The sequence below is a fragment of the Sphaerulina musiva genome, assembly GCF_000320565.1.
Source record: "Sphaerulina musiva SO2202 unplaced genomic scaffold SEPMUscaffold_2, whole genome shotgun sequence".
NCBI classification, from domain to species: Eukaryota; Fungi; Ascomycota; class Dothideomycetes; order Mycosphaerellales; family Mycosphaerellaceae; genus Sphaerulina; species Sphaerulina musiva.
The window spans coordinates 1,315,490-1,341,513 of NW_016017384.1; the positions used below are offsets into that span (position 1 = coordinate 1,315,490).

Consider the following 26,024-nt stretch of genomic DNA (forward strand, 5'->3'; position numbering starts at 1 on the left):
GAGGAAAATCAAGGCAGACGAGTCCTTGCGTGTCTATGGCGGCAGTAATGTGCTGTAATCCTGAAAGAGGAGAAATGGACACCTTGAACTGGAAGACCTGCGTGCCAGGCTGTGTGTCGTCATTGTTTGTCGTGATTCCCTCAGCAATGAATCTCAGCTCCCAGTCCCGTCACGAACTGGGAAGCATGGACCCGCGCGTGTCAACGCCTTCCCTACGCCTGCGCCTGTTCTGTTCCTTCCCACAACCCGCCAATACTACCTCCTCTCGCGCGTCTCCCTCGCTCTCTCTCCCTCACTCTTTCCCCTTCCTCTCTCTCCCTTCCTTCCAGCCCACACTTCCCACACAATTGACGCTTGCGCGCGCTGCATAATTCTCGAGATACCCCTTCAGCTTGCGCATTCCAGTACTCTGCATCACTTCAGTCAGCATCCCAGCCTGCTGCAAACAGCGCGAGTGCAACAACAAAGACACGCGAAACGACTCTTCACGAACACCACCACCTTCGAGCATAGCCCAGCTATCAGAATAACGACAACACAACCGCCATCATGACCTCGAAATCGGTCAACGTGCCCACCGACCCCAAGGTGAAGGAGAAGGACATCAACGCCAAGCTCCAGCTCTATGGAATCTACTCAGGTATGTGCGCTCGACTCGACGAGTGGGTGCTGGGAGCGCCGCTGACTTTTTATCTCTCTAGCTTTCGCTAAGGGCAAGGCTCCCACGAACCAGCAGATTGATGTTGCGATGAACTCGGCGCTTTCGTGGAAGGCGCTGCAATCCCCACCCACAAAGCTTTCGCAGGACGGTCAGGTACTCGTCCATGATCTCCGTGATGTGATCGAGAAGGCAAAGCTTCTGCTTTTGACCAAGAACGAGGGCGATCTCATCCAGGATTTCATTTGGCAGACACAAGGCATCGGTGCTGGCAATGCCTCAACACCAGGTGCTCCAATCGACAAGGAGACTGCACAACAGCACGGCCAGCAGGCCCTCGAGGGTCTGCGTACTCTGGGCCAACTCATCATCACCAATGGCCAGTTCCGCAAGCTACGTATGTTGTTAATGTTCGAGTCCTTGTCGTCATGCGCATGATGTGCTGACATGATTGCAGTGAGCGACTCCGTTGTGCTGTTCCGTGACATGGCCGGCGATGCCGCACAGAACGCAGCATCTGCCATTAACCCAGATGAGCAGCGTCTCAACCAGATCGATGAGCCAGCCGAAGATAACACCTGGCATGAGGCTCCGGATCTCAGCACGGGTAATATCAAGAACCAGGTCAAGTCCGCCATGCCAATGAGCAAGTCAGAGGCAAAGGGCCATGTCAAGGATGTCGCAGGTGATGCCACTCAGGCTGCACACCCAGCTGGCTCTCGCGATCCCGCTGATGCTGCAGATCTCGCCCGCCAAGAGCAGCAGACTGGCGTCCAGACTGGTATCGATGGCAAGCAAGGTGCCAAGGTCGCCGCAGACCGTACTCAACAGAAAGCCCAGAAGACATGGGATGAGATGGACGAGAACGACAAGCAGCAGGTTCGCGAATACCGTCAGAAGACCAAGGAATACTTCCAGAAGAAGGTGCCAAAGGAGCGTCGCGAGCAGACCATTTACCGCCTGAAGAAGATGATTGTGGAGATTCAGGGTCACCAGGACTGTGAGTTTTCCTCGCTGCCAGTGCCGTCTCCAAAGATGGTGTTCCCTTGATCACTGTCCATGATCCTCGTCAAGGGAACGGTAGCACATCCACTGACAATAAATCACAGATCAACAAGCAGTTGACACGCTCCTCCGCTTGGCCGAGGAATACACTGGCCACACTAAGGATGTGGCGGCTCAAACGACGGGAGCCGTGAAAGGTGCCCATAGCCAGGATACCCTGAAAACCGCGGAAGCTAACCTCAGAGTGCGTATTTGATTAGATTTTGCTCACAGTCATCAGCATATGCTGATTTCATTAAAGACCCTTTTGGAGCGATTCGCCAACAACACCTCGTTCGATGACCTCTTCGATTCCATCAACCAGATCTACCGAGACGCCGACAAGGACCCTGAACTCAAGGGCTTCTTCCGAAAACTCGATGCATTCATCCGCCGCTGCCTCAAGGAGCAAGGCTACATTCTCCAGGACGAGTCGAATGAGGAGTGGAACAAGCTATACGGTATGCCACTTCATCTCCGTGTCGTGACCGCATGGGCTCAACTAACCATCTTTTCTCAGACCACGGTGACTTCCTCCTCCGCGATCGCTACCGCGACCACACCAACCGTGTCGCCGACGAGACCAAGTTCTTGGCTGGTCAATTCGAGGAGGACCGCCAGAACAAGGAGTTCGCAGCTTCGATGGAGAAGTTGTTCAAGGATCTGGGCAATGACTCTGAGGGCAAGGCGGAGTTCAAGCCACATTTGATCAAAGATCTCACCGAGGTCATCATTCCTGGCTTCTTCGAGAACGTCCGCTACGTTCCAATCCCACGCATCGAGGTTTCTGACCCACAGATTGATGCTATTGTGGAGAACCTGGTCCTCGAGGGCGACAATCTGGCTCCAAACATGTTCGAGTTCGGTTCTGATAACTACTGGCGCTGGGGCCGCAAGGGCTTCCAATCGAAGAACAAGAACAAGGTCATGCTCGCAGTCTCAGGTATCCAAATGGACCTCAAGGACGTCGCCTACTACGTCAAGAAGAAGCAAGGCTTTCCTTCCATCACCGACAAGGGATTGCTGGATATCTTCCTTGGTGGCACTGGCCTCAGCTTCAAGGTGGCCATGGAGACCGCCGACAAGAAGGATCGCAGCCACTTCTTCAAGATCAACACCATCAATGTTGATGTGAAGAATGTGAACATCAAGGTCAAGCAGTCTAACCACAAGTTACTGTTCAGTCTGTTCAAACCAGTCCTTCTCAAGGTCCTGCGACCAGTGATCCAGAAGGTGATTGAAAAGCAAGTCCGGGACAGCGTTGGCAAGCTTGATGCGTTCTTGTATCAGGTGAAGCAAGAAGTTGACCGCGCTACGGAAGAGGCGAAGAACAACCCGGACCCAGAACATCTCCAGAGTATCTACCAGAAGTATTTCAATGCCTTCCAGGCGCAGATGCAGAAAGGTCAAAAGAAGAAGGAGGCCGCCAAGGAGAAAACCAAGGACACGAACGTGAATGTGGCTATGACCCAGAACGATTCGATCTTCAAGAACATCTCCCTTCCAGGTGGCATCTCTACCAAGGCTACCGAGTACCAGCAGCTTGCCGCTAAGGGCGAAAAGTGGGAGAGCCCAGTCTTCAGCATTGGCACGGCTAGCCCAACTAAGAGTTTGCCCCCTGCTGGTAAGGTTACCCGCAAACCCCACAACGTCACTCAGAGTGGTCTGAGAGGTCCCTCTTCTGGCGCACAGCAGAGCAGTACTTCCGGCGGCCTATCATCGGGTAATCTGACCCAGAACACCGGAGTCCCAAACACCTACGGCTCCCAGAGCACAGGAGTCCAGGACACGTACGGTTCTAGCAGTGCAGAAGGTCGCCAGATTGGCGGCACCGCACCCTACACAGACTCGATGAATGGTGGTGCTTCGCGCATCGGCGAGAACAAGTCGGTCACGGGCCAGCCAAATCTTTCTTTCAGCAACCAGGTTGATGGCGCATTCCAGCCCACTCGTCAAATCTAAAGGAGGATGTGCGCGTTCATTACGCCAGTGCCTTGTCGTACCAGTCGGCTTGATACTGGAAAATGCCATGGCTGCCGTTTGGTGTTGGCGATGAGATACCCAATTCGTTTTGCTGTTGCGACTGCTGCGTTCCGAAAAACAATTGATCAGTACCAGTGCCACTCAGTTAATCATACTGCTCGCGTTGGGCTTTAGTTGTCGTTTTAGTCAAGTCATTTGCAATACAACACACGAGGGAGTGATGTTCTGTCTACCATTTCCACTTACTGCACGCTGAAACGTACCCAATTGTGCGCAATACATGTAATCAGACCATCCGGTCCTCTTCAGAAGACCTCCTCGGTCACCCTTCTGCCATACCAATTTCCAAGCTCATCCTCTTTCTCGAGATCGTCATCATCGCCATCATTGGCACCGGTGAAGTAGCCGGTCAATTTCATATTATCATTTTCTTCGGCGTCATCGGCCTCTGGCCAATCGACTCGGCAAGGAGCGCCTCTGACTTCGAGTAACTCCTTGGCCGTACCCCAACTGAAGCGACATTCATTCCCCCAACCAAAGACCGGATCCATGTTATTCTTGAGCCAATTCGCACAACGTACATCACTGGGATATCCAGATCCCCATGCCATTGTTGTTGTTGTTGTTTTCACCTCGGCAGAATCGTTTCTTCTTCTTCTTTCTTCTTCTTCCGCAGATTTCATATACAACACCTCCAACGCCGCATCCCTCGTCACTTTCGCACACACCGACGCCGCCGACACACACGGAAATAAACTATCTGCCTTTTTCGCCACGGTAATTTTCACCGCGGGGAAAATTTTCTCGAGTTTCGCTTGATAGATTTCGGGTTTTCCGATCGTGTCAATGTATATATGTTGGATATTAATTTTGAGGTCGTAGAGAATTTGGTGGATGAGAGTTATGGTGGCTTCGATGGCTTGGTTGTTGAGATTGGATATTTGGGGGGTGGCGTTGATGGCTCCGCTGGTGGAGGTAAAGGGGGTGTGGGTGGGACGGAGCATGCTGGAGGAAATATCTTGGGCGGAAAGGGAACGGATGGCCCAGCCGCAGTGGGTGTAGAGAGGGGTTTCGGGGGAGCAGATTTGTTGCATGAGGTGGGAGCGGAAAGTTGGAGTGAGGAGTTTGGAGTCGTTGAATTTGTAGGTTTGCGTGAGGAGGGTGTGGTGGAAGGTGGTGGGGAGGTAGAAGAGGCCGTAGACCATGGGACCTGGATGATGTTTTTTTTTCTGTTCTTAGCTGTTTGTTGAGGAAAAAGTGTGAAAAAAAATCACATCATACCAAGAACGGGACCTCGACCGGCTTCATCGATTCCCAAGACACATTCGGTAGTCATGTCTTCTCGGATGGCTTGGGGGATTGCAGAGTGGTGGGTATAACTTTCTCCCGCCAGCACTTTGTCGTGATGGATTGAAGGGGCGATGAAGACTTCTGCGGGAGGCGTTTCTTGGAGCACGTCGGGAGTGTGGTCGGGCTGATCTTCTTCCATGGTTTCGTTCATTGTGGGCGGGGACGGTATGGGGAAGCTGTTGTCGTGGTGGTGGTAGTAGTGGTGGTGGTGATAGCTGCAAGTTTCGTGTTTGGGAGACGCGTTTTCTATAGCGGGAAGACGCGACGCGCTAGAAGTTAGAGTACGGCAGACTAGGTAGAAGCACGGGACACTGGTGCTAGAAGGTAGGAGGTACGGAAGACGAGAACCAAGCGAGCGGGTCAGCAGATCAGCCAAGCTGCCAAGATCAACAGGAGAAAGCCAGGCGGGAGAAAGCCGGCACCGGGAGGGGGATAGAAGGACGATGACCGATGACCGAGGGGTGACGGGGGCCTCGGTATGAGCGCATGTGTTTTTCATCACAAGCACCCGACCTAGCACTCTTCCATACATGTAGGTTGCTGCCCTACAGTCCAGTGGCATACAGGTACCTTGGACATATGAAGTAGCCCTATTGCTCGAGGTCTACTCTTCCCCTCTCCTCCCTCTCTCCTTGCATCGCCCACCGCGAGCAAATCGGCCATTATGTCGCAGAAGGTGAGCCCGTGACGGTGTGCGAGCAGCAGCAGTTGTTGTTCATGTTGATATCAGAGTACTGTGGATCCACATCGGCTAAGACACGCGAACAGGAAAGTGCAGCGCAGCAGACGACGGCCGAGCAGCAAAGTGACAATGTCGCACACGCTCTGGCCGGCGCCGGTGGAGGCCTCCTCTCCATGGCATTGACGTTAGTTTCCGCGCCAGTAGTCCGACTGGCTGAATAGAGCCAGCAGAGGCAGAGGCAGAGGCAGAGACAGTACTGAGACCAAGGCACAGATATCCTCTCATCACCCTCTCCACGCGAGCGCAGGTCGAGAAGAAAAAGGCTTCGACCGGCACCCTGGATGCAGCCAAGCGCATCATTGACCGCGAGGGCGTCGTGGGTCTGTACGCGGGTCTGGACAGTGCGCTCTTTGGCATTACCGTCACGAACTTTGTCTACTACTATTGGTATGAGTTCTCGCGTGCCTTCTTCCAGAGGTCCACGGGGAAGAAACAGCTCTCCACTCTCGAGTCCATGGCTGCGGGAGCGCTCGCCGGCTCGGCCACCGTTCTCCTCACCAACCCCATCTGGGTCATCAACACACGCATGACGGCTCGTAAAAACGAGTCCACCGAAACCCTCCCTCTCCAGGAGGGCGAGAAGCGACAAGTCAACACCGCCCAACCCGGCACCATTTCCACTCTCCTCAAGATCATCCGTGAAGATGGCTTCTTCCGTCTCTTCGCCGGTGTCCTGCCAGCACTGATCCTCGTCATGAACCCCATCTTGCAGTACACGATTTTCGAGCAACTGAAGCAGGCACTCGAGAAGAGAAGGAAAGTGGGACCTACAGACTCTTTCGTGCTGGGTGCCTTGGGCAAGTTGGCTGCCACGAGCATCACTTATCCATACATCACCGTCAAGTCGAGGGCCCATGTGGCGAGTAAGGATGCGAAGAAACAGGGCATGATTGCGACATTGAAGCAGATTTACCACGAGGAGGGAACCGCTGGTCTGTATGGGGGTGAGTTCATGTCTGGTGGTAGCCGATGATTCGGGGATGCGCGACTGTACTGACGAGTGTACTTGTGTGTGTAGGTATTGGACCCAAGGTCACACAATCTGTTCTTACGGCAGCGTTCTTGTTCGCTTTCAAGGATGCGCTGTATGATATGACGATCAAAGCTCGTCGCAGCGTCGCTGCAAAGAGGGCGTAATGAAGTGCAGCAGTTGATGGTTTTACGGCAGCAAGCTTCACACGTGCACTGTAGTGTCTTGGGTGCAAAGAACCAAGGGCTGGCCGTGACCACGATGATGCCTACAGTAGTCGTTGAATACGAGTGGATTCGGGCAGGCCTACCGCCTGTCGGGGTTCTGGACGGCGATTTTTATTGCGGGAGGAGTCTTGGGCCCTTAACTTAGGGCGCAAGGCACCGGCCGGCATCCTAAACCATGTGAAAAGTCAGCACTCGGAACAGGGGGATTAGGATCGCGAAACTTCACTACCTCGTAGTAGTAATTGTAGAAATCCACCTTACTCGAACTGTGAACAATGACAATTTTAACAAGTCCACGATGGACGAGTTCAGACCCCCTCTCCGCCATTCGGCAAGATGCTATAGCAACGGAAGGATGGATACTGCATAACTGCAACGTGAACGGTCAAATCACGTTGACCCAAATGGGGAGAGCAAGCGAGGAAGGATTTGAAGATTTCAGTGGCTAGCGATAACTAGTTTTTCCGCCTTGCTCCATCCGGAAGGTGGAGCGTGTTTAGACGACTTGTGAGTGGCCGAATCCGGCGTGAAATTGGGGTCTTATTCCTTCTAGAACTATAAAACCAACAGAGTGTGACATCCATGCATCAGGCATCTTCTTCTTTAGGGCAGGGCCTAGGGTAGGTAAAGTCGGTACATGACTACAAGTACAGGTAGGGTACGGGTAGATACCTCCTAGAAGGAATGGAAGGATGAGAAGAAAAAAAATAATAATTATCATAAGCCAACGGTGCTGCCGTCTTTTTTCTTTTGGTTTTTCTTCATCGTCTAACTCTTGTGCTACCATATTTTTGCTTACCTACTACTGCAGTGATAGTCGTGTTACACACACACGGTTGAAGCATTGTCTATCTATCTGTCTATCAGTCGCTATCGAGATACCAGCCTTCTGTTTTGAGACGCAGTGGAACAGAAGAGAACAGAACAAGAGCTTTTTCAGACATATTTTCTTTCTCGCCACCTACTCACCTACTCAATCAATCAATACACCATGGCGACCACAACAACAACAACAACTCTTCACAATGTGGACTTGCGAAACCACCATCTCGAAAAAGACCCTTGCATCATCAATACCGTCTCATTTCACTCCGACGACAACTCTTCTTCGGATGTAGACGACGAATCACAATTGCAAAAACACCACCACGAAAAACCCAAATCGGAACACTACGAACTCATTACCCATCATCATCACGATCATGATTACCACCCTCTCCGCACACAAATCACCTCTCAAACCCACGATTTTATCCTCACCCACTGGTCCTTTTCCTCTTCTTCTTTTTCAGCTTCTTCTTCAGCAACCTCATATCTCAAAACCGACCTCCCCGGTCTCGCAAGCAAAATTTTCCCCTCTGCTCTCGACGACCGTATACATCTTCTCGCGAGATTATTTTCTGTGGTGTTTTTATTGGGCGAGGAAATTGATGCGATTGTACGTTGCGATTATCATGAAAATGAAAACGATGATGAAAGGGATGAGAGGGATGATGAAGAAAGGGATGAAAGGGAGGGGGTAAGAAAGGAAATTATACAATTTTTGAAAGGAGCTTTTAATGGAGTGGATGGAAGAAGGAGAAATCTTGATCGAGAGGAAGAAGAATGCGAAGAAGAAGAAGAATTCCCTCTCGTCTGGATGTTAAATCACGTCTTGGATGAAATGGCCAGTCATGCATATTTGCTCGTCATGGGGGAAGTCCAAGAGGCGATTTGGAGATTTTTGGGGATTGCGGGGAGTCAAAGGAGGGGAGAAAAGAATGATGATGATGATGATGATGCATTGTTGAGATTTCGAGCAAAATTTGTGGATGCGGGAATGTGGTTGCCTTTGTATCGGTTTGCTACGGGCGGGATGGTGGATGAGGAGGAGTTTGGGTTTGGTGGGGAGGAGATGGTGGAGTGGAGTGGAGTGGTGGGAGGGGGATCTTGAAGATTTGATTGATTTTTTTTGTTTTTGAGCGCTTGAGCGTTGGAGTGGGTGTTGATGGACCATGTGATCGATCTCATATCATGGTCTGCTACAATATTATAATCGCTTTATTCTTTCTTTCTTCTGCTATATGATAATACCTAGTATTGGCAAAGTAGAAATTTACATTTATCACTTGATAGATACTGTTTTCTATTTCGATTTCTCCTGTCGTTCGTTTCGATTTCCTCCTGCCTAGGTAGGTATGTATTCCGCTGCTGCTGCTGCTGCCGCCGCCGCCGTGACCATATCCATCGCAGCAATCGCACTATATCTCGGTGCAAAAAGCCCACATCGAGAATTGACTTCCGCAGAGTTAATAACCGTAATCCCCGAGCTCAGTATCGAACCACGCGTCCCAAGAACTGCCATATCCAAACTACCCGGCAGAGTGGAATTGTCATTGAAGTAGATACCACCTGCAACTTCCATCGCCCCCGTGGGACCGATCCCTCGTGCTGCACCCAACACCTGACTCGCCGAGCCGGTGCCCACGGGATTCCAACCCGGCCCACCAGCAGGATTCTTTGCAAATCTCGCCCATGCGCCCTGAATGGTCTTGAGGAGGGCATACTGTTGCGTGGTCTCATTGATTGGCAAATATGATCCAAACACGAGAGGGATTTCACTCGAGTGATAGGCACCCAAAGCTTGAATTCCCGCTACGGGTTGGACGTTGGAGAACGAGGCATTGTAATAGTATTGCCAGGTGGGAATCCCGGCCGCTGCAGAGGCGTTGGCCCACAGTCCGGCGGGGCATTGAAAGAGGTATTCGGTGTAGATTTGCGAGAGCTGATCGTATGGCGTCGGGCCGGAGTCGAAGCCGCTCAGAGGATAGGCGGCGGCAATGGCATCGATGGCGGCGCTGTTGTTGGCTGTGATTTGTTCGAGAAATGGTCGGGAATCATTCTGGCCGATCTGGAACACTCGGCCTTCTTGCGCGTTCGATCCGCCGAGGACGGGTATGCTGGGGATGAGCCCTTGTGCGCGTCTTTCGGCTGCATTGACGAAGAAGGTTCTGTTGTCGAATACTGGGCTGAACTCCAGACCCTGCTGTTCATTGATGGATTTGATAGTCGTCGCGTTTGCTGCGCGAATACAGGTCAAGTTGCTGCTATAGCTCGTCGAGCAATTCAACGCTGCAGCGAGTTGACCCCATCGTTCGTAGGTCAAAGGGCGCGGCTGCGACCTGAACGAGGTTTGGCCACTTTGTAGGATCGCTCCACGGAATGGAACGGTGTCTCCCTTGTTATATGATGTCAATAGAGCATCCACACTCCAGCCGCCAGCAGACTCGCCGAAGATGGTGACTTTGTCCGGTGAGCCACCAAATGCTACCAGTTGTCAGCTTCCACTCCCAATGCGAAAACGGAATGAGTCCGGACCGACCTGCGATGTTGCGCTGAACCCAGTCAAGACCTGCTCGTTGGTCCAAGAAGCCAAGGTTCTGTTCGGTGATGGGGAGTTCGGGGGACGTGGCAAAACCTAGAGAGCGTGCTCATTAGCAGTGTCCTGCCCTGGCACATATCTTCTTCGTAGCTTACCAAAGACATTCGTCCTGTAATTAACCGTGACGACAATGACATCCTCGTAAGCCGCGAGCGTGCTACCATCATAGTACTGTTGGCCTGCAGTCCCCAGCTGCAATCCTCCGCCATAAATCCTGCAGAACACACAAAATTCAGAGATGAGCAGCTGACTTATTATTTCCGAGATGGCAAGACTGTTGACGGGAAAAGTATTACTTACCAGAATAGCACTGCACGTCCATCGCAGGGCGCTGGAGAACTTGGGGCGTATACATTCAAGTACAAGCAGTCTTCACTCTCCTCTGGAGCAGGGCCCCCAGGATTGTTGAACACGGCTTTGGTTATCTCTGCGACAGGCGCTGGTCCTGAGAATTGCTGGATACACGCGGGCTTGAACGCGGTGGCATTGATCGTCTGTCCTGATGACTGTATGGACTCGGGAGGTGCAAATCTCGTGGGTGGACTCTTTGCAAAGGGAATGCCCAAGTACTGATTCACTGCTGCTGTCGCTGCTGGCATTGAAGTAGTCGTTCCTTGCACAGTCCCAATATCGATCGTTGCAGTGGGGCCTCCCCCGTTGTAGCATGATGTGCTTGGACTCTCTGGTGTCGACGAAGGGTTTGGTGGGTTCGAGGCTGTGTAAGCTGTGTTCTGCTCGCAATAATCGATCTTCCCGTCCTTACAGCAGGTTCCAGCTGCAGTCGGCATCCATGCTATGCTACCCGAGTGGCACTGACCAAAATAGCCCTCGCCGTTGCATAGAATCGCACCATTCTCACTACAGGTGCTGGTCCCCGTTCGGGCGTTCAAGTGACCTGCAGCACATGCAGTGGTGAGCAGCACCATCCATATACAGTATCTTGCGCTCATTTTGTCCGTTTTCCTGCCACATTCACGGAAGAAGAAGAAGAGGAGGAGGAGGAGGAGGAGGAGGAAGAAGAAGATAGCGGGGGCCAAGTATTAAGCAGACCACACTTCCCCATACCGGAGGGCTATGACTGCATGTTTAACAACAGGCGGCCAAGCCTCTGACTACGTAGCTCTGCAGTCCTGTCTACTATGACAACTTGGCTGTGGTGGCTTGCCCGCTTCGCACTTTCGAGCAACCGCGGGTATACCACATCGTGATCTTGGCAATTTCAGTTGCGTGTAAGAGATTCTGTTGTCAGTCGATACGAGGTTCAGCCATAGCTTCTTCGACCACATTGCTGCATTGCGTGCATTGACCATCACATCGACCATAACAACCTTAGAAACACCTCCGCGCGAACGCTTGAGCGGCTCTCCTGGGTAGCAGAAGAAGTGGAACACCCAAAGGCTTGGGTAGCAGAAGAAGCGGAACACCTATAGGCTTGGCGATCACTTTGGGTGTTCCTATAGGTGTTCCGCTTCTTCTGCTACCGGTACCCAGGAGCGGCTGTTACACGTGGTGGTGTCAATGTGGTGAATGAGGTGGTGTGTGGTGTGGAGGTCCGAGGTACATTTGAAGAATGCGGGGGTTTCGGCGCGGGCCGGACCGCAAGGCGGGGATGGCCGATGGCGAGTGCTTCTACCTCCCATCTCCTACCTCCTACCTCCTACCTCGATGTCCTCGGTTGCCACCTGCATCCTTGGGGCTGGTGCTGTTATGTGTGCTTGGACAGTGGGTATCGTGAGTCCTCGCAGTTGATGCATTCAGGGACTTGCTGCGCGAAACACTCTATATTCTGTACGCCGTGCAGTGTGCTGGCATTTGACACTGCCCCCGTCAGCGCAGCATTTGAGCAAATCCGGTATGGAAAGGGGGCCTTGACGTGCATACAGGTCAGGCATGGAGAGCTGTCTCCCAGTGGAAAACTGATGCACGCAGTTGCAGGACGAAATTCTTGGAGTGCTTGACATTGGTTCCGGACTCACGAGCTCCGCGGAGCGCTGTTGAACAGCCTCGGGGGGCTCCGCGGACAGGTTGAAATACAGGACGCAGTACCTCCTAATTGCCATTGCCGTTCTCCCTCTTGACAGGGGATGCTTCGTATTGCCATATGAGCCTCGGGAGCGCAACCTTCCTGGAAGGGAAAGTGGTAGTAGTCCCCTCGGCGTAGAGTCGTATGAGGTGAAGATGGCGTCGACAAACTGCCTATGTCGCCGTAGTCGCGTGATGACTACTGGGAATCGAAGCAGTACGGGGTGACAGGAGCTTAAAAAGGGAGAGGGAGAGATAGAGCGAAACGAGGGGAGCTATCAAAGCCCAAGTCGCATTTTGACTTTTGAAGGAGTCTTTTGATAGCTGCCCTTTGTGGAATGCTCATGGCGATCGCATGGAGGGCAGGAGGAAATGGGATAGGTATGACCTCCTATCTCATAGGTACTGTAGGAGGTAAGGTGCTGTATGAAATGGTCCATGCTACGCGACGTCGCTACGAGGTGCTGAGCGGCCGGCGCTTTTGTAAGTCTTGTACCACGGCAGGTATTCTCTTCCCACCCACCACATCTGGTCACACATGGCGTCCTCGTTCTGCACTCGCACTGGACGGCGTGTCCACTGAGTGCGACCGCTCGGCGCCCGCCATGATGCAATCAATCACAATCATGGAACGAACGAGAAGGGCTAGGAGGTACCTCCTAGATATAGAGGGGGGAGAGCGTCGGAGATCGGAGCAATGTACTACCTTACCTAGTTTGTGTTTGTGGCTGCTTCGGCTATGTCCGCTCCTTGGCAGTGGTCCCGCCTGCCAATCATGAACTGAGCTTCCGTTCTTCTTTCTTTCGCACCTCCACGCCATACCAAGCCATACCAAGCCATGCTTCACTTCAGCCCTTCCACCTCACGGGATTGGTCCGCCGACATCATTGCTCGCCTTATAGCGTACCTGACTACTGCCCGCCATCAATTTCCACCTTTCACATCACCTCCAATATGCACCTTCTCGCTAAAGTCACAGACGGCCCACCGCGCAAGAACAGACCAGACTAGAGGTACCGTACTCTTTAGGGACAACCGCGGCGTGTGACGTGCCAAACGCGATGCCATCGTGCCAGCGTGTTGCACAGCATCTTGTTGCCCAGGACTCATCACTCATGACGACTGGCCTTCTTGTGTGCAGGATCCACACATATTGCTAGTCGGACTCGGCGCATTTGTGCCTGTCTCAGAATAATTATCAGCAGCATTTCATCAGCATCAGACGAGCCGCGCCACATGCTCCAGCGCCACGGGTGCATCGTGGCACACTGCGCTGGAGTGGCACATCGCACCCACAAGAGACACGCCTGTCCAATCAGCTTCTACGCGCCACACTAGCCCATAGATTGCCACCTTCTGTGACCAGGATGCCAGGCCGGTGACAGATGCATGGACGACAAAGGCTGAGCCGATGGACGCAACTGCAGTAGTGTGCAGATGATAAGCTACCACAAGACTTGATAAGACTAGAGGACAAGATGACTTCAAGTCTCTCGGCAGAGCTTGTCCTTCATCAAGCACGCTAATCCGGGGCGAGTCGATCTTCCGTCACAGCTGAACCACTCAGACTGTAGGAGGTAGACCTCGCCAACGTCTGGGCAGCGGCAGCGCTTCCACTCGTGGCACTGCCAGCCCTTCACTGACATTGTTCGCAGACAATCCGAGTGACACCCACACAGATCCACTTGAGCGAGGGACGCCTTCCTGCCCGCTCATTCGTGCACCTCGACTGTAATGACCCTTTTGCGCCGTCTCCATACGGCAGTCTCATGGCCTTCCCGAAACACCTCCGACCTTCGCAAGTCGTCATTTTAACCAATCTAGGCTCACATGGCCGACGTTACAGTGCTAGCCAGTTGGCTAGCATTCAACTGGCTAGTATTCTGCTTGCCTCTGCCGCTTCTTAGCACGAAAAGATGCCTTTGTTCAGCTGTATGCCCGCCTGCATGCAGCATATGATCAACCTGCCCAATTTGGAAGGTATTGTCCCCCTGCCAGCCAAACTTTCGTGGTAGGACATGCGTTTGAGGGACGACATACCAAGCCTTTCGAGGAGTACTGCCGTGCGGACAACCACAGAGACCGCATGACTGGCCACTCTTGTTGATTGCTTGCGGGCTGTACGGTCGATCAGGCTGACTGCTGAGCTCCACTCGCGACAGCCTTTGTACACTGCTGTCCGAAGCAGACATATAAAACATGTCTCCTGCGTTGTAAGTGCACTCATCAGCTCAATCAGCCTCTACAGCATTCTACCACCTAGGCGACGCACTCATTCGATCCCCATTTAAGATGCACTACGCATTTGTGTCGGCTGCCCTGGCCGCATCCGCAACCCTTACGCTCGCAGCTCCAGCAGCAGAAGTTGCCAACCGCAAGTCGTTCCAGATTACACAAGTCCCAAGAGGAAAGGTTTTCAAGAATGGAGCTCAACAGATGATGAAGGCGTACAACAAGTATGCCAAGGTGGGCGCTGTTGCACCGGACCATGTGCAAGCAGCGGCTGCCGCAGTCCAGAGCGGCAGTGTCACCGCTGCTCCCGAGCAGTACGACCAAGCCTACCTCTCTCCAGTCAGTGTGGGCGGCAAGACACTCCAGCTCGACTTCGACACCGGGTCTGCTGATCGTACGTCAACAGCATTTATTGACACTCAGGAACGTTTACTAACATTTCTCCAGTCTGGGTGTTCTCCACGCTTATGCCAAGCAGCGAACAGTCCGGTCACGCTATCTACAACCCAAGCACCTCTGGCCGGAAGCTATCTGGACAGACGTGGGACATTAGCTACGGTGATGGCTCCGGCGCAAGTGGTACCGTCTACGCCGATAAGGTCGTCGTTGGCGGTGTGACCGCCACCTCCCAGGCAGTCGAGGCTGCTACTTCAGTGTCTGCAGCATTCACGCAGGACCAGGACAACGATGGACTCTTGGGCCTTGCCTTCTCTAGCATCAACACTGTTAGTCCCAACCAGCAGACTACTTTCTTTGATACCGTCAAGAGCAGTCTAGCAAAGAAGCTCTTTGCTGTCGACCTCAAGGCTGGCAAAGCAGGCACGTACGACTTCGGCTATATCGACTCCTCCAAATACACCGGCAGCATCACATATACCGCAGTCGATACCTCTCAAGGATTTTGGCAGTTCACTGCTGGCGGCTACAGCACTGGTTCGGGTTCTACGAGCGGAAACATTGGTGACTCCATCATGGACACGGGAACCTCGCTCCTCTACCTTCCATCGAACGTCGTCTCTTCCTACTACTCACACGTCTCGGGCTCCAGGCTCGACAACTCCCAGGGTGGATATACCTTCCCCTGCCGCAACACTCTGCCAGACTTCAACGTCTCCATCGGTGGCAAGGTGTTCACAGTTCCTGGCTCCTACATCAACTATGCTCCCATCGACAGCTCGGGCAGCACTTGCTTTGGTGGTATTCAGCCCAATGATGGAATTGGTTTCACCATCTTCGGAGATGTGTTCATGAAGGCTACCTACGTCGTGTTCGACCAGACGACTTCTTCTCCACGCCTGGGCATAGCTGCGCAGAGCTAGATCATGTGATCATTTAAGAGCGTATATTTCGTCCTTTATTACTCGACCAGATAGATGTCCATTTATATTCAGCAATATTTCCTTGTGCCTGCCTACTCACTAATACCAGAAAAACGTCATTCTGTTCACCACCAGCCTCTTCAGTGCTGCTGCTCCACAGCTCTCCAGCCATTACGGAGTAATGATTTCCCAAAAATCACACTGCTCAGCACCACAGCGGTGCCCGCGAGCGCCACACCGGTCCACCACGCACATCGAATGCCCCACAACGTGGCTTCTCTCGTGGCCTGATGCTTGTTGACGTGCACTTCGACTGTCCCTGCAATCCCCAGACAGATGCTGATGGGGTAGCTGACCATGGCGTACACTAATGACGAGGCGAGACCTTGATGATGATGATGATGATGGTGGCGGTGATGATCATCCGGTGAAGTGATATTTGATGAAGAAGAAGAGGAGGAAGAGGACGAAGGAGGGGGAGAGAGCAGGAGAGTTCCTGCTGCGAGACTCATTGCCATTCCTAGGAAAAAGCAAGAAAAGAAAAAGAAGAATTAGCAAATGAAGTACCAAACGACGGCTACCTAAGGTTTCAAAAGAAAAACTCACCAAAAGGCATCGTCAATACTGCAAGAAACATTTGCGCCCAATACGTCTGCTTGCTGGGTTGTGTGGCCGTCATAATTTCTCCCACAAAGAAGGCCACCATGGACAAGAAGAGCGTAAACTGCACTGAAGTGTGGCGTAGCAAAAAGATGGTGGCTCCCGCAGCGAGCAGTCCGGCAAACATGAGAGGAATAAATTGCGCAGTAGTGCCCAATGCGCTAAAGTGTCGAATGTCGTCGAGGAATTTGAACGAGTAGAATGTCCAGATTCCGGCTGATCCCCAGCCTAAACCGACGACGATGAGGCTGCATAGGGCTTTGAGTTCGATGGGGAAGATGGGAGAGAGCGCGCGCGCTTCGACCCAGATGAAGGCGATGAGGGAAATGATGCCGATGATGAGGAGTAAGTAGACTCGCGGCGTGCTCCAGCCGAAAAGAGGAGCGAGATTCCATGCGACGCTGACGAGTACCAGACCGAAAATTCCAAGCAACGAACCTGCCAGATCCCATCCAGGCCGATCATCGTCTCTGGTGCGGGAAAATTGTACGTCGTGAGCGAGGGCTCGGGGAATGATGAGGATGGAGAGCGCGGATAAAGTCCATGCGGCGAGGGCATAACTCCAGAACGCCCAAGGCCACCAGGCGACTTCTGCAAACAAACTTGCAAAGAGTCCTCCCAAGACGAATCCCCACGGTGCAATGACACTGTAGAGCGCAATGACCACATTTTTCTTCCAGCCCGGTGGATACGCGCGTTCGAGGAGTGCGAGAGCATTTGGGACCAATAATGCAGCACCTATCCCTTGAAAAGCTCGACAGATGTTGAAGAAGGCTGGACTGTGAATGTAGGCGGAAAACCCGGCAAAGGCAGACCAGGATGCGAGAAAGGAGTAGCCAAAGACGAAAATTCGTTTGTGCCCGAGAATGTCTCCCATGCGGCCGCAGATGAGGAGAAATGTGCCGAAGGTCAGGGCGTACGCTGTGGCGAACCAGGCGGGACTGCTGGGGTGGGAGACTTGCAAGTCTTGAGCAATGTATTGCATGGGAGCGATGGCTTGACCGAGACCTGCGAATGACATGAATTGCGCGAGGATGATGACGAGGACGAAGGTGATTTCGTGGTAGATGGAGATGTTCGGCGGGAGACACGCTGAAGGAACGGAAGATGGATCTGACGAGAGTGCTCTCGACGATCCCGAGTACTCGTTCGTGTTGTTGTCGTTGTTGCTGTTGCTGTTTCTGTTGCTGTTGTTGCTGTTGTTGCTGTTGTCGTGATCATGATGTTCCACTTTCTCCGAAACAAAAACCAAATGCGGAAACGACGGTCTCCGAAGTTCTTCATTCTTGTTATTATTATGATTCTGCTGCTGCAGCACCAAGGGGGGTACAGGTATTGAGGTGAACATTTCCTCTCCGTCGTCGTTGCCATCTCCCATCAGAGAATCTACTCTCGAATGCAAAGAAATATGTCTCGATCGATATGCCACGGGCATCGTGACATGTTCGGGTCGATCGTCGCTTTCGAGTTGTGAGTAGCCTCGAACTCGCATCATTGGACGAGTGCTGTCATTGCTGTATCGTGTGCTAAATCTTGAATTCATTTTTTCTTTTTCTTTGGGGATAATTGAGGAGGAGGAGGGGGAGGAGGAGGAGGAGGCGGAGGAGCAGGAGGATGGGTAGGTATGATTGCAGGTTGATTGATGATTGTGAAAAAAAGAAAAAGGCCATGAGGACGGTCTTTTTTTGATGTGTTTACTCTTCAGCGTTGCCATCTTGTTGCGGTCGCGACGGCCGTTTTTATCGTCCACCGGCAGAGGATGTATGTACTCCCCGAATCCGCAGCGTCATCATTTTAGTTCGTTTTCATCGTATGAGAGTGAGAAAAGACAGTGACAATCTATGAAATTCTGCATTTTTTTTTTTTTCTCTCATGTCACTTGTAGTGTGTATCCTATATGTCGGGCTGTGGGACGTAAAAGAAAGGATATACGATATTGTGTATTCATGTTTTTTCCTACCAAGACCAGTCGATGATGTTGGAAGAAAGAGGGATGAACGCCAAGAGGAATAGACACGCTAGCATCAATATGATCTAGCGCAAGGTGTAATGTAAATGCATGGAACATAAATTCCACAAAATAAAGAAATACATGTAGCTCCGCACAATACAGCTTCGTGACGATGAATGCCTTTTCTATATATATCTCACTCCTTTTTCACAACACCGCATTGATAACCTGCTCAAGCATTCGTGCCCTCGCTCTCTGTACTTCCCCCCTCGCCACATTGGATGCAAATTCCATCGCTTTACACCTCGCCTTCCAATCGATATTATCCTCGCTAGGCCGATATTGTTGCGCAGCAGATTGCGCAATTTCTCGCATACTATCTTCCACCCAGCCGCGCTTGTCCAATTTATATATGGCTTCAATGCCCTTTCTCAACATCATGTCGTGCGTACTTTCTCCCGTCACTTCATGGGAGGCTGCTGCTGGTCCTGTAGCCAAAGATAAACCTTTCATTTCAAAGGATCCCACGCAGCCTCCCATGCTGGTGTGCCACTGTACGTCGAAGACTTCTCTTGTGTCGTTAGTCATGCTGTCGTCGTTTACTATTTCTTCGTATCCTTCGTTATCTGCTCGGAACCGGGTTACTGAGATGCGCTTGCCATGTCCTGCGGTAGAGTGGAACGGGACATCGGTGTGGTCGCCTACTCCGAGCCATGTGGCTGCATTGAGTCGCGCGACATCATCTTTCGACGCCAAGCCGCTCCTGGGCACGTGGAGTCGATCGAGCATCGAGTCGGCCAAGCGCTTGGCTTCTTCGCCACTCAGGCGTTGTCGTCTCCCGTGGACTTCTGCGCGGAGCAAATCGCTCGTCAGAACGCGCTTCAGTGCCTCGAATGGGAAGCTCGGTATGCTTCTGCTATCATCAGTCGCGCCCTGTGCGAGTCGTTGTGTAGCAACCTGCATGCCAGGTGCGCCTTGGGCCGGAAGAGCGCGGCTGGGATCGTCCGAATCACTTCTCGTCTCCAGTTCTCTGGCTTCGCCATTGACCTGCAAGGCTGGTGGGGTCGCGAGGCGCACAGGTGCTCCAGTATGCGGTGGGACCTGCAGAGAGAGTCGCCCTGGTCTCCCTTCGGCTTGCGACTGAAAGTCCATGGCCACAGTGCGTGGTGAGGACTGCCCAGAACTCGAAGGTCTGCCATCTACCGCTGATGTGGATGTCGGGACCTGGCTTTTCATTTTCGTGTTGTTCGGATCAACTGGGAACGAGCTGAATGGTCCATCTTGAGCATTGCGACTTGCCGGAGGTCGCCCTCGAGGCTTCGCTCCAGGCGTTTGAGATGAAGGCCAAGCGCTAGATACTGCAGGGCCATGTTTCCTTCGCTTCCGAGACGATGGCGTGATAGCAGACTTCGGTTCGCCGTCGAATGCTGCGTCGATGTGCGCAGACATGGAGTTGGGTACTGCACTCATGGGGTGCGGCGTGCTTGGCGTCTGCGAACGGCCGAGCTGCCAGCGCAAGTTGGAGGGAGCCGTGGTGGACATGGCGGAAGCTGGAGTTCGCCCTGTCCATGGTGCAAAGCTTTGCGGTGTCACTGCCGATGCGACTGCCCACGGATCATGATGGCCATCGGGATGCGCGCTATATGCAACTGCAGAGTATGGATCTGTCCTTTCCGGTAGTCTCTGCTGTTGCTTGACTATCGAGTCTTGTGTACCTTGATCACTTGCCTCGTTTTCCGAATTCCTTCGCCGCCCTCGTTTTGGTCTAAAAGATGGATCTAGTGCTCTGATAGCCAAGTCGTCCTCCGCCATGACTCCGTCTCTGCCGTTGGTGGGATACGGGTCATCTGGCAGTGGCAATTCGGTAAAATATACATGGTGCTTCCCAAGAAGATACTCGAAAAATGCATCAATATGCATGGCCCTCATCCATCGTTTCAGCCGGACAGTGAACTGCTGCACTTTCTGCGTTGACTGTCCCTTTTGAACGTTGGGAGCTTCCACGCCCAGATCGAGTGCGAGCTGATTCCAGGTTTTGATCTCCTTGCACTCGAGCTTTCGTATCAGCTGGAACAAATGCCAGGTATTGAAGTCTTTGCCATCACTCTTGGGCGGGTTCTCGAAGTTGGACTTGAGCGTAGATGTGTCTGTGCCCAGAGGAAAGTTGGGACAACAGTAGAGGATGAAGTCGGCAAAGGAATTCGTCAAGGTTTCAGCGGTCACATCCCTCGAGGGCAAGACTCGGTCAGTAGGCTTGAAGTTCGACGTTTGACCTCTTCCTGGTGAGGGAGGCTGCATTGAAGCCACGAAGGTGTCGGAGGAGCTTCTGGCATGCAGATGCTGCTGGTTCTGCTGGTGAGGAGCTGGCGAGATGCTTGGATCTATACCATAGACGGCAGTGGCATAGGTTGGCTGTCCGAAGGCCGACATGCCAGGACTAGCAGAGACATGGTATTGCTGTTCAGCGCCCGCGCCGTTTCCATGTTGCCTGTACATGTTCTGTATATCGTTCTCTCAGCGCAGCGCAGTGCAGTGCAGCTCAGCGACACTCCGCTCCGCTCAGCTCGACGCTCCGAGGAGGACTCGGTAGCACGCGGGTCCAGCCCGGGAGGCGAAGTGAAGATGGAGTAGAAGCTGGTGTAAATAGGTAAGGTCGGAGGTACTAGTAACCTCACTGTACCCTCATGGGACCAAAGGCTGGATAAATACGATGGTTAAAGCGAGGTCAAGTTGCTGTAACAGGTCAATTAGTGAGAATGAAAGAGGGAGAAAAGGATGCTAAAGTGAGAAGAGTCCCGGGTCTCTGACTAGTTCTCGTTCTATTTTCTGCTCGTCTCGCCTAGTTCGGACTGGGCCTAGCACTGTCGTATACACAGCATAAATATCTGCATAAGAAAAGCTAGTGTGGTATTAGCGGCTACCGCGTCACGCGCGTGGGACAGGGAATCTTAGGTTTCACGATGAAGGATAGGTACATCATACTAGCCCCGACAACATCTTCACCAGCCTACACCACCAGTCCCGGCGTTCGCGATGGGTAAAGGTCAGTTGTTTGTGTATCTACATCTGCATTGCGAAGCTCCATACTGACAGTGTGTACTCATACGTAGGCACCGACAAGCTGTACGTATGTTTCGATGCGACAGCACCATACACCTAATCGATTGACACGGCCTGCACATACTGACCATAACGTCCAGATCACCCACTCGGAATGGTCCAGTGAGGATGCTTTTGGTGCGAGCGCTGGCGCCAATGCACGACGCGCCGCAAACGCTGGAGCTGCCGCCAACTTCAAGCGACTGCCCTTCAACTTCTGCGCCGTCTCGTTACAGCCCTTCGAGCACCCCGTCTGCACCGCCGATGGCACCATCTTCGACCTCACCAACATTCTTCCCTGGCTGAAGAAGCATGGAACCAACCCCGTCAACGGACAGCCTCTCAAAAGCGCCGAGCTGATCAAGCTGAACTTTGCAAAGAACGAGGAGGGCGAGTATGTCGATCCCGTCACCTTCAAGGTCGTCACAGACAATACACATCTGGTCGCGATCAAGTCGACCGGCAACGTCTTCAGCTACGACACTGTGCAGCGGCTGAACATCAAGGCAAAGAACTGGAGGGATCTACTCAGTGATGAGGAATTCAAGAGAAGCGACATCATTACGCTACAGGATCCCCAGAACCTCGAGTCGCGCAATTTGAGCGACTTCAAGTATCTGCAAGAAGGTCAGAGTGCACTCACAGCCGAGCAAGAGGCGGAACGCAGTGCAGGCGTGAATGATAAGAACTTGGGAAGCGCAGCGAAGATTCTCAAGGCTAGAGAAGCTGTCGCAAAGGCCAGAGCCGAGCGAGATAAGAAGGCCGAGCGATCCACCGAGTCCCAGGCACTGGCGAATGCGCGCAAGGCACACGCAGAAGTTGCAAAGTCTTCTTCCATCCATAAGCCGGTGCCTTATAATGCAGCGAGGTACACGAATGGCGCGGCTGCTGCCGCCTTTACGAGCACAGGAATGACTCCACAAACCGATTCCTCGCGTGCCATTCTGACCGACGAAGAGTACATGCTCAAGCCGAAACGAGTGAAGAATAAAGGTTATGTGCGGATGACGACTAATCTGGGCTCGATGAATATCGAGCTGTATCCGGAGTTCGCGCCGAAAGCAGTATGGAACTTCATTCAACTTTCAATACGCGGCTACTACAACGGCATCAACTTTCACAGGAATAGTAAGTGCAGAACTTATGTGATAGGACATGTCTGCGTGGCCGTGGTCGGTATACTAACACCATCGCAGTCCAGCGCTTCATGATTCAAGGAGGCGATCCGACGGGCACAGGGCGAGGAGGTTCCAGTTGCTGGGGCAAGACGTTCTCCGACGAATTAGAGGGACCGCTGAAGCACGATGGACGCGGAGTGCTAAGCATGGCAAACAAGGGAAAAGACACCAACACCAGCCAATTTTTCATACTTTATCGACAAGCGCCCCATCTCAACCTCAAGCATACCATCTTTGGAAGGGTTATAGAGGGGCTGGAAACGCTTGATCGATTGGAGAGTGTTGAGGTTGACGAGGGGAACAGGCCATCTCAGGAGTGTACCATACAGGACATGGCCGTCCTGATTGATCCGTTTGAAGACTTTTTGAAGCAGCGCGATGAGAACGAAGCAGCCGAGGCACGGAAAGAACGGCTGCGAAAGGAAGGCGGCGCAGAAGACGAACGGACTACGTGGACGGGAAAGCGCATACGGGATGGCAAAGCCGATGACGCTGGAGGCGAGACTGGCGTAGGGAAATATCTCAAGACAGCCAGTGCGACACGGACGGAGGAGGACGAGGTGGTGGGAGAATGGGAGGAGCCTGAGATGCCACCCCCGAAGAAAGTCAAGAAGGGCGGCGGATTTGGCGACTTCAGCTCGTGGTAGTGATGTAGTTTTCTGGGCGTTACTTGAGGCAGTTCATGCTGCCATAACAAAAAGTGCCAAAGCCACAAGCTCAAAGGGGACTCGCTCGCTTTTATGAAAAATCCGCTCAATTGAGTTCTATCTCCAGCATATACTCCATGTAGCACTTCGGTTTGGGGGGTATCTTTTCTCCAGTAGTCTCTGTCCGTGCGCCATCATATGCTTTCTCTCTTTCCCCTTCTCTCTTTCTCTCTGTCATCTTCTCCTTCTACCTCCTCCTCCTCCTGAATCACTCGCTCACTCACTCAACCTTCAAAGCACTCCTCGTATTTCTTGCTGTGCCTGCTATCGGCATGTTGCTCCAGAGCCGGTCTCTTCGCGGTGCTCTGAAAGTCCTGAAAGCAGACTTTGCACTTGATCGTCTTGGCTGCGGCGTTCTGTATTGGTACCATTATACCATCCAGTCAGTCAGTCAGTGCCTTCGCCCATGTATTTCGTCGAGGGATTGTCTTCTTCTTCTTCTTCTTTTCTCTTGATTACGTACGGCTTTTAGTTGCGAGCCTTTGGTCGAGGTGTCCTTTGCGTTGCGCTCACGCTTTTGCTGTGCTTTCGCTCCGTTGCCCATTTTGAGAGAGATTTGTGTGTGGGTGAGTGCGTAGGGATGGTGTGAGGGTGACTGGTTGCGTCTTGGGAGCAAGTGAGATTGGCTGCGGCGGGAGTTTTGTTGGGAGAGAGCCAAAGATTGTTCGAGGCACTTCAATAGTTCGAGACACGTGATTTGCTCTGTCACATGATAGTCTAGAGCTACCTTACGTAAGTGATCGCTCGCCTCGGACGCTCACTTTGACACCATGTCTACCTCCGTACCTCTACCTCCTATCACAACAACAACAACATCGACCAATGACCCGTGACTCACACTCTCGTTGCTACCAACCAGTGAGACTGTACAAGCTAAGCGAGACACGAAAGTTCTATCCAATCGCTTCGTCTCGGCCGACAAACAGAGCAAATTTCGCCACTCTCCTCCTGCTCGCCACTGTGGCGTAAAACCAGATCAAGTCTACTTTCACGATGAGCACACGCGGCATGTGTCTACCTATTCTGCCAGCTACTTCTCCTACCTTCTATGCCTTTCACCTGCTTTCTTCATCCTTCCACGCTCGTGCAAATCATGGTTCGCGTGGCTGACGAAACAGCATACGTGCTATATCGTTGCCTGCCAGCTTGCCTGTCGGCCGGGGTGGTCGTCCTACGTGGTAAGTGTGTATAAGAGTGTGCCTCTCCGGTTCTTCAAACCTCTCATTTTCTCTCCCATCCACATCACAATCGTCATGCCTTCAGTCCACTACTACAACCAGACTGGTCCCTTTTGGGACTTTGTCGCCAATCTTGAGCAACAAGGCGCCAGCCGTGGTGCCGAAGCATCCGACAACGAGAACGAGCATGAACATGAGAGATCAAATCCATGGCTTCAAGACTGGGTAGGCTTCCCTTGGGGGCCTATGGCTCACCATGGCAGACACCAACGCGGACCACCACCACCACACCACCATCACCACGGTCATCCCTCTCCACCAAGTCCGCCCGCTCCACCAGCAGAAGGTGAGGCTGGATCATCTGAAACCAAGGATCCCACGCAGCCCTTCTCCGATTCTGAGAGCGAAAGCCAAGCACATCACGGACGACACAATCACGACCACCATGGTGCAGGCGCACGAGGCGGTCGATGCGGAGGCGGCCGTGGTCATGGCCGACCACGAGGATTTAGCGGTCGCGGCGGCCGACGAGGAACCCACGGTGGCACGTTCGGTCCCTTTGGTCCAATAGCCGGAATCTTCCATGAGCAACTCTTCGGCAATGACAACAAGAAAGAGAACAAAGCCGCCAAATCCGGAGACTTCACCCCGGAAGTTGACGTCTTCGACACCACCGACTCCTTTGTCATCCACACTAGTCTTCCCGGAGCCAAAAAGGAAGACGTCGCAGTCAACTGGGACGCCGAGAAATCCGAGCTCAGCATCGCGGGAGTCATGTATCGCCCCGGCGACGAAGAACTCTTGAAGACTTTGGCTTTAGACGAGAGAAAAGTCGGAGCCTTCGATCGCAAAGTCCGATTGGGAAGCAGAGCAAACCCGGCACAGGTGGATGTCGATGGTATCACAGCGAGATTGGAGGATGGTGTGTTGAGAGTGGAGGTGCCGAAGTTGGATGCGGGATATGTGGAAATTAAGAAGGTGGATATTGAGTAGGCAAAAAAGGGCTGGCTGGGGTAGTTTGGCTACCTGTAGGGCAAGATTGATAATCAGAAGAGGGGCATCGGGAATGAAAGACACAAGATAATGAAAAATTCCAGTAACGATTTAATGAACAATTTTTCCAGGTACGCAAGAGTCTTGATCTGTTTTTCTTTCATTTTTATGAAACCCTTTCTCTTCCCGTCTTCCCAGATGCGTGCGTGCGTGCGTAATCGGCCAACATTCCGTCCTACCAGCCGCGGTACTGGACAGATCTTATCATCTTCTCTACGATACATGAATGT

The 26,024-nt window shown here is 52.6% G+C and overlaps 11 protein-coding genes across 11 annotated transcripts; 6 read left to right on the forward strand and 5 right to left on the reverse strand.

The window, feature by feature from the left end:
* Nucleotides 1–255: 255 nt before the first annotated feature.
* Nucleotides 256–4,531, forward strand: SEPMUDRAFT_147232 (uncharacterized protein). Its single transcript, XM_016904164.1, has 6 exons — nt 256–640; nt 702–1,055; nt 1,116–1,658; nt 1,768–1,907; nt 1,965–2,163; nt 2,223–4,531. Exons 1-6 carry the CDS (start codon nt 550–552, stop codon nt 3,662–3,664), a joined length of 2,769 nt encoding a protein of 922 aa, XP_016763432.1. The 5' UTR covers nt 256–549; the 3' UTR covers nt 3,665–4,531.
* On the reverse strand, nt 3,991–5,201 carry SEPMUDRAFT_154171 (ribonuclease H-like protein; the record flags this gene model as incomplete). Its single annotated transcript, XM_016907549.1, has 2 exons — nt 4,967–5,201; nt 3,991–4,895 (listed from the first exon to the last, which is right to left on the reverse strand). The coding sequence occupies exons 1-2, from the start codon at nt 5,184–5,186 to the stop codon at nt 3,991–3,993; spliced, it is 1,125 nt and encodes a 374-aa protein (XP_016763433.1). The 5' UTR covers nt 5,187–5,201.
* Nucleotides 5,202–5,567: 366 nt separating this feature from the next.
* On the forward strand, nt 5,568–7,268 carry SEPMUDRAFT_147235 (peroxisomal membrane protein Pmp47). Its single transcript, XM_016904165.1, has 4 exons — nt 5,568–5,711; nt 5,804–5,901; nt 5,991–6,721; nt 6,796–7,268. Exons 1-4 carry the CDS (start codon nt 5,700–5,702, stop codon nt 6,912–6,914), a joined length of 960 nt encoding a protein of 319 aa, XP_016763434.1. The 5' UTR covers nt 5,568–5,699; the 3' UTR covers nt 6,915–7,268.
* A 499-nt stretch (nt 7,269–7,767) lies between these two features.
* On the forward strand, nt 7,768–9,058 carry SEPMUDRAFT_147236 (uncharacterized protein). The gene has a single exon (XM_016904166.1). The coding sequence runs from the start codon at nt 7,966–7,968 to the stop codon at nt 8,905–8,907; it is 942 nt and encodes a 313-aa protein (XP_016763435.1). The 5' UTR covers nt 7,768–7,965; the 3' UTR covers nt 8,908–9,058.
* An 83-nt stretch (nt 9,059–9,141) lies between these two features.
* Nucleotides 9,142–11,183, reverse strand: SEPMUDRAFT_37648 (alpha/beta-hydrolase; the record flags this gene model as incomplete). Its single annotated transcript, XM_016908676.1, has 4 exons — nt 9,142–10,280; nt 10,336–10,431; nt 10,491–10,609; nt 10,696–11,183. The coding sequence occupies 4 exons, from the start codon at nt 11,181–11,183 to the stop codon at nt 9,142–9,144; spliced, it is 1,842 nt and encodes a 613-aa protein (XP_016763436.1).
* Nucleotides 11,184–14,853: 3,670 nt separating this feature from the next.
* SEPMUDRAFT_39086 (protease B) lies at nt 14,854–15,968 on the forward strand (the record flags this gene model as incomplete). The annotated part of the gene is made up of 2 exons (XM_016908731.1): nt 14,854–15,043; nt 15,097–15,968. The coding sequence occupies 2 exons, from the start codon at nt 14,854–14,856 to the stop codon at nt 15,966–15,968; spliced, it is 1,062 nt and encodes a 353-aa protein (XP_016763437.1).
* A 46-nt stretch (nt 15,969–16,014) lies between these two features.
* Nucleotides 16,015–17,849, reverse strand: SEPMUDRAFT_161528 (YOR378Wp-like protein; the record flags this gene model as incomplete). The annotated part of the gene is made up of 3 exons (XM_016907942.1): nt 16,015–16,488; nt 16,575–17,720; nt 17,774–17,849. The coding sequence occupies 3 exons, from the start codon at nt 17,847–17,849 to the stop codon at nt 16,109–16,111; spliced, it is 1,602 nt and encodes a 533-aa protein (XP_016763438.1). The 3' UTR covers nt 16,015–16,108.
* A 910-nt stretch (nt 17,850–18,759) lies between these two features.
* Nucleotides 18,760–20,394, reverse strand: SEPMUDRAFT_147239 (uncharacterized protein; the record flags this gene model as incomplete). The annotated part of the gene is made up of 1 exon (XM_016904167.1): nt 18,760–20,394. One exon carries the CDS (start codon nt 20,389–20,391, stop codon nt 18,787–18,789), a length of 1,605 nt encoding a protein of 534 aa, XP_016763439.1. The 3' UTR covers nt 18,760–18,786.
* A 1,203-nt stretch (nt 20,395–21,597) lies between these two features.
* Nucleotides 21,598–24,194, forward strand: SEPMUDRAFT_131036 (peptidyl-prolyl cis-trans isomerase cyp8). Its single transcript, XM_016902391.1, has 4 exons — nt 21,598–21,622; nt 21,690–21,706; nt 21,780–22,806; nt 22,875–24,194. The coding sequence occupies exons 1-4, from the start codon at nt 21,613–21,615 to the stop codon at nt 23,501–23,503; spliced, it is 1,683 nt and encodes a 560-aa protein (XP_016763440.1). The 5' UTR covers nt 21,598–21,612; the 3' UTR covers nt 23,504–24,194.
* On the reverse strand, nt 23,788–24,107 carry SEPMUDRAFT_139052 (DUF1909-domain-containing protein; the record flags this gene model as incomplete). Its single annotated transcript, XM_016902896.1, has 2 exons — nt 23,788–23,919; nt 24,027–24,107. 2 exons carry the CDS (start codon nt 24,105–24,107, stop codon nt 23,788–23,790), a joined length of 213 nt encoding a protein of 70 aa, XP_016763441.1.
* Nucleotides 24,195–24,573: 379 nt separating the features above from the next.
* Nucleotides 24,574–25,863, forward strand: SEPMUDRAFT_147240 (HSP20-like chaperone). The gene has a single exon (XM_016904168.1). The coding sequence runs from the start codon at nt 24,817–24,819 to the stop codon at nt 25,732–25,734; it is 918 nt and encodes a 305-aa protein (XP_016763442.1). The 5' UTR covers nt 24,574–24,816; the 3' UTR covers nt 25,735–25,863.
* Nucleotides 25,864–26,024: the final 161 nt, after the last annotated feature.

What these genes read in the sequence shown, in the direction of transcription:
- SEPMUDRAFT_147232 (XM_016904164.1), top strand. Translation starts at nt 550, where the DNA reads ATGACCTCGAAATCGGTCAACGTGCCCACCGACCCCAAGGTGAAGGAG. An exon ending in GCTCTATGGAATCTACTCAG is followed by an intron (nt 641 to 701) that starts GTATGTGCGCTC and finishes TTATCTCTCTAG; the next exon opens with CTTTCGCTAAGGGCAAGGCT. An exon ending in GGAGTGGAACAAGCTATACG is followed by an intron (nt 2,164 to 2,222) that starts GTATGCCACTTC and finishes ATCTTTTCTCAG; the next exon opens with ACCACGGTGACTTCCTCCTC.
- SEPMUDRAFT_147235 (XM_016904165.1), top strand. An exon ending in CTCCTCTCCATGGCATTGAC is followed by an intron (nt 5,902 to 5,990) that starts GTTAGTTTCCGC and finishes ACCAAGGCACAG; the next exon opens with ATATCCTCTCATCACCCTCT. An exon ending in AACCGCTGGTCTGTATGGGG is followed by an intron (nt 6,722 to 6,795) that starts GTGAGTTCATGT and finishes TTGTGTGTGTAG; the next exon opens with GTATTGGACCCAAGGTCACA.
- SEPMUDRAFT_147236 (XM_016904166.1), top strand. Translation starts at nt 7,966, where the DNA reads ATGGCGACCACAACAACAACAACAACTCTTCACAATGTGGACTTGCGA.
- SEPMUDRAFT_131036 (XM_016902391.1), top strand. An exon ending in CATCAACTTTCACAGGAATA is followed by an intron (nt 22,807 to 22,874) that starts GTAAGTGCAGAA and finishes ACACCATCGCAG; the next exon opens with TCCAGCGCTTCATGATTCAA.
- SEPMUDRAFT_147240 (XM_016904168.1), top strand. Translation starts at nt 24,817, where the DNA reads ATGCCTTCAGTCCACTACTACAACCAGACTGGTCCCTTTTGGGACTTT.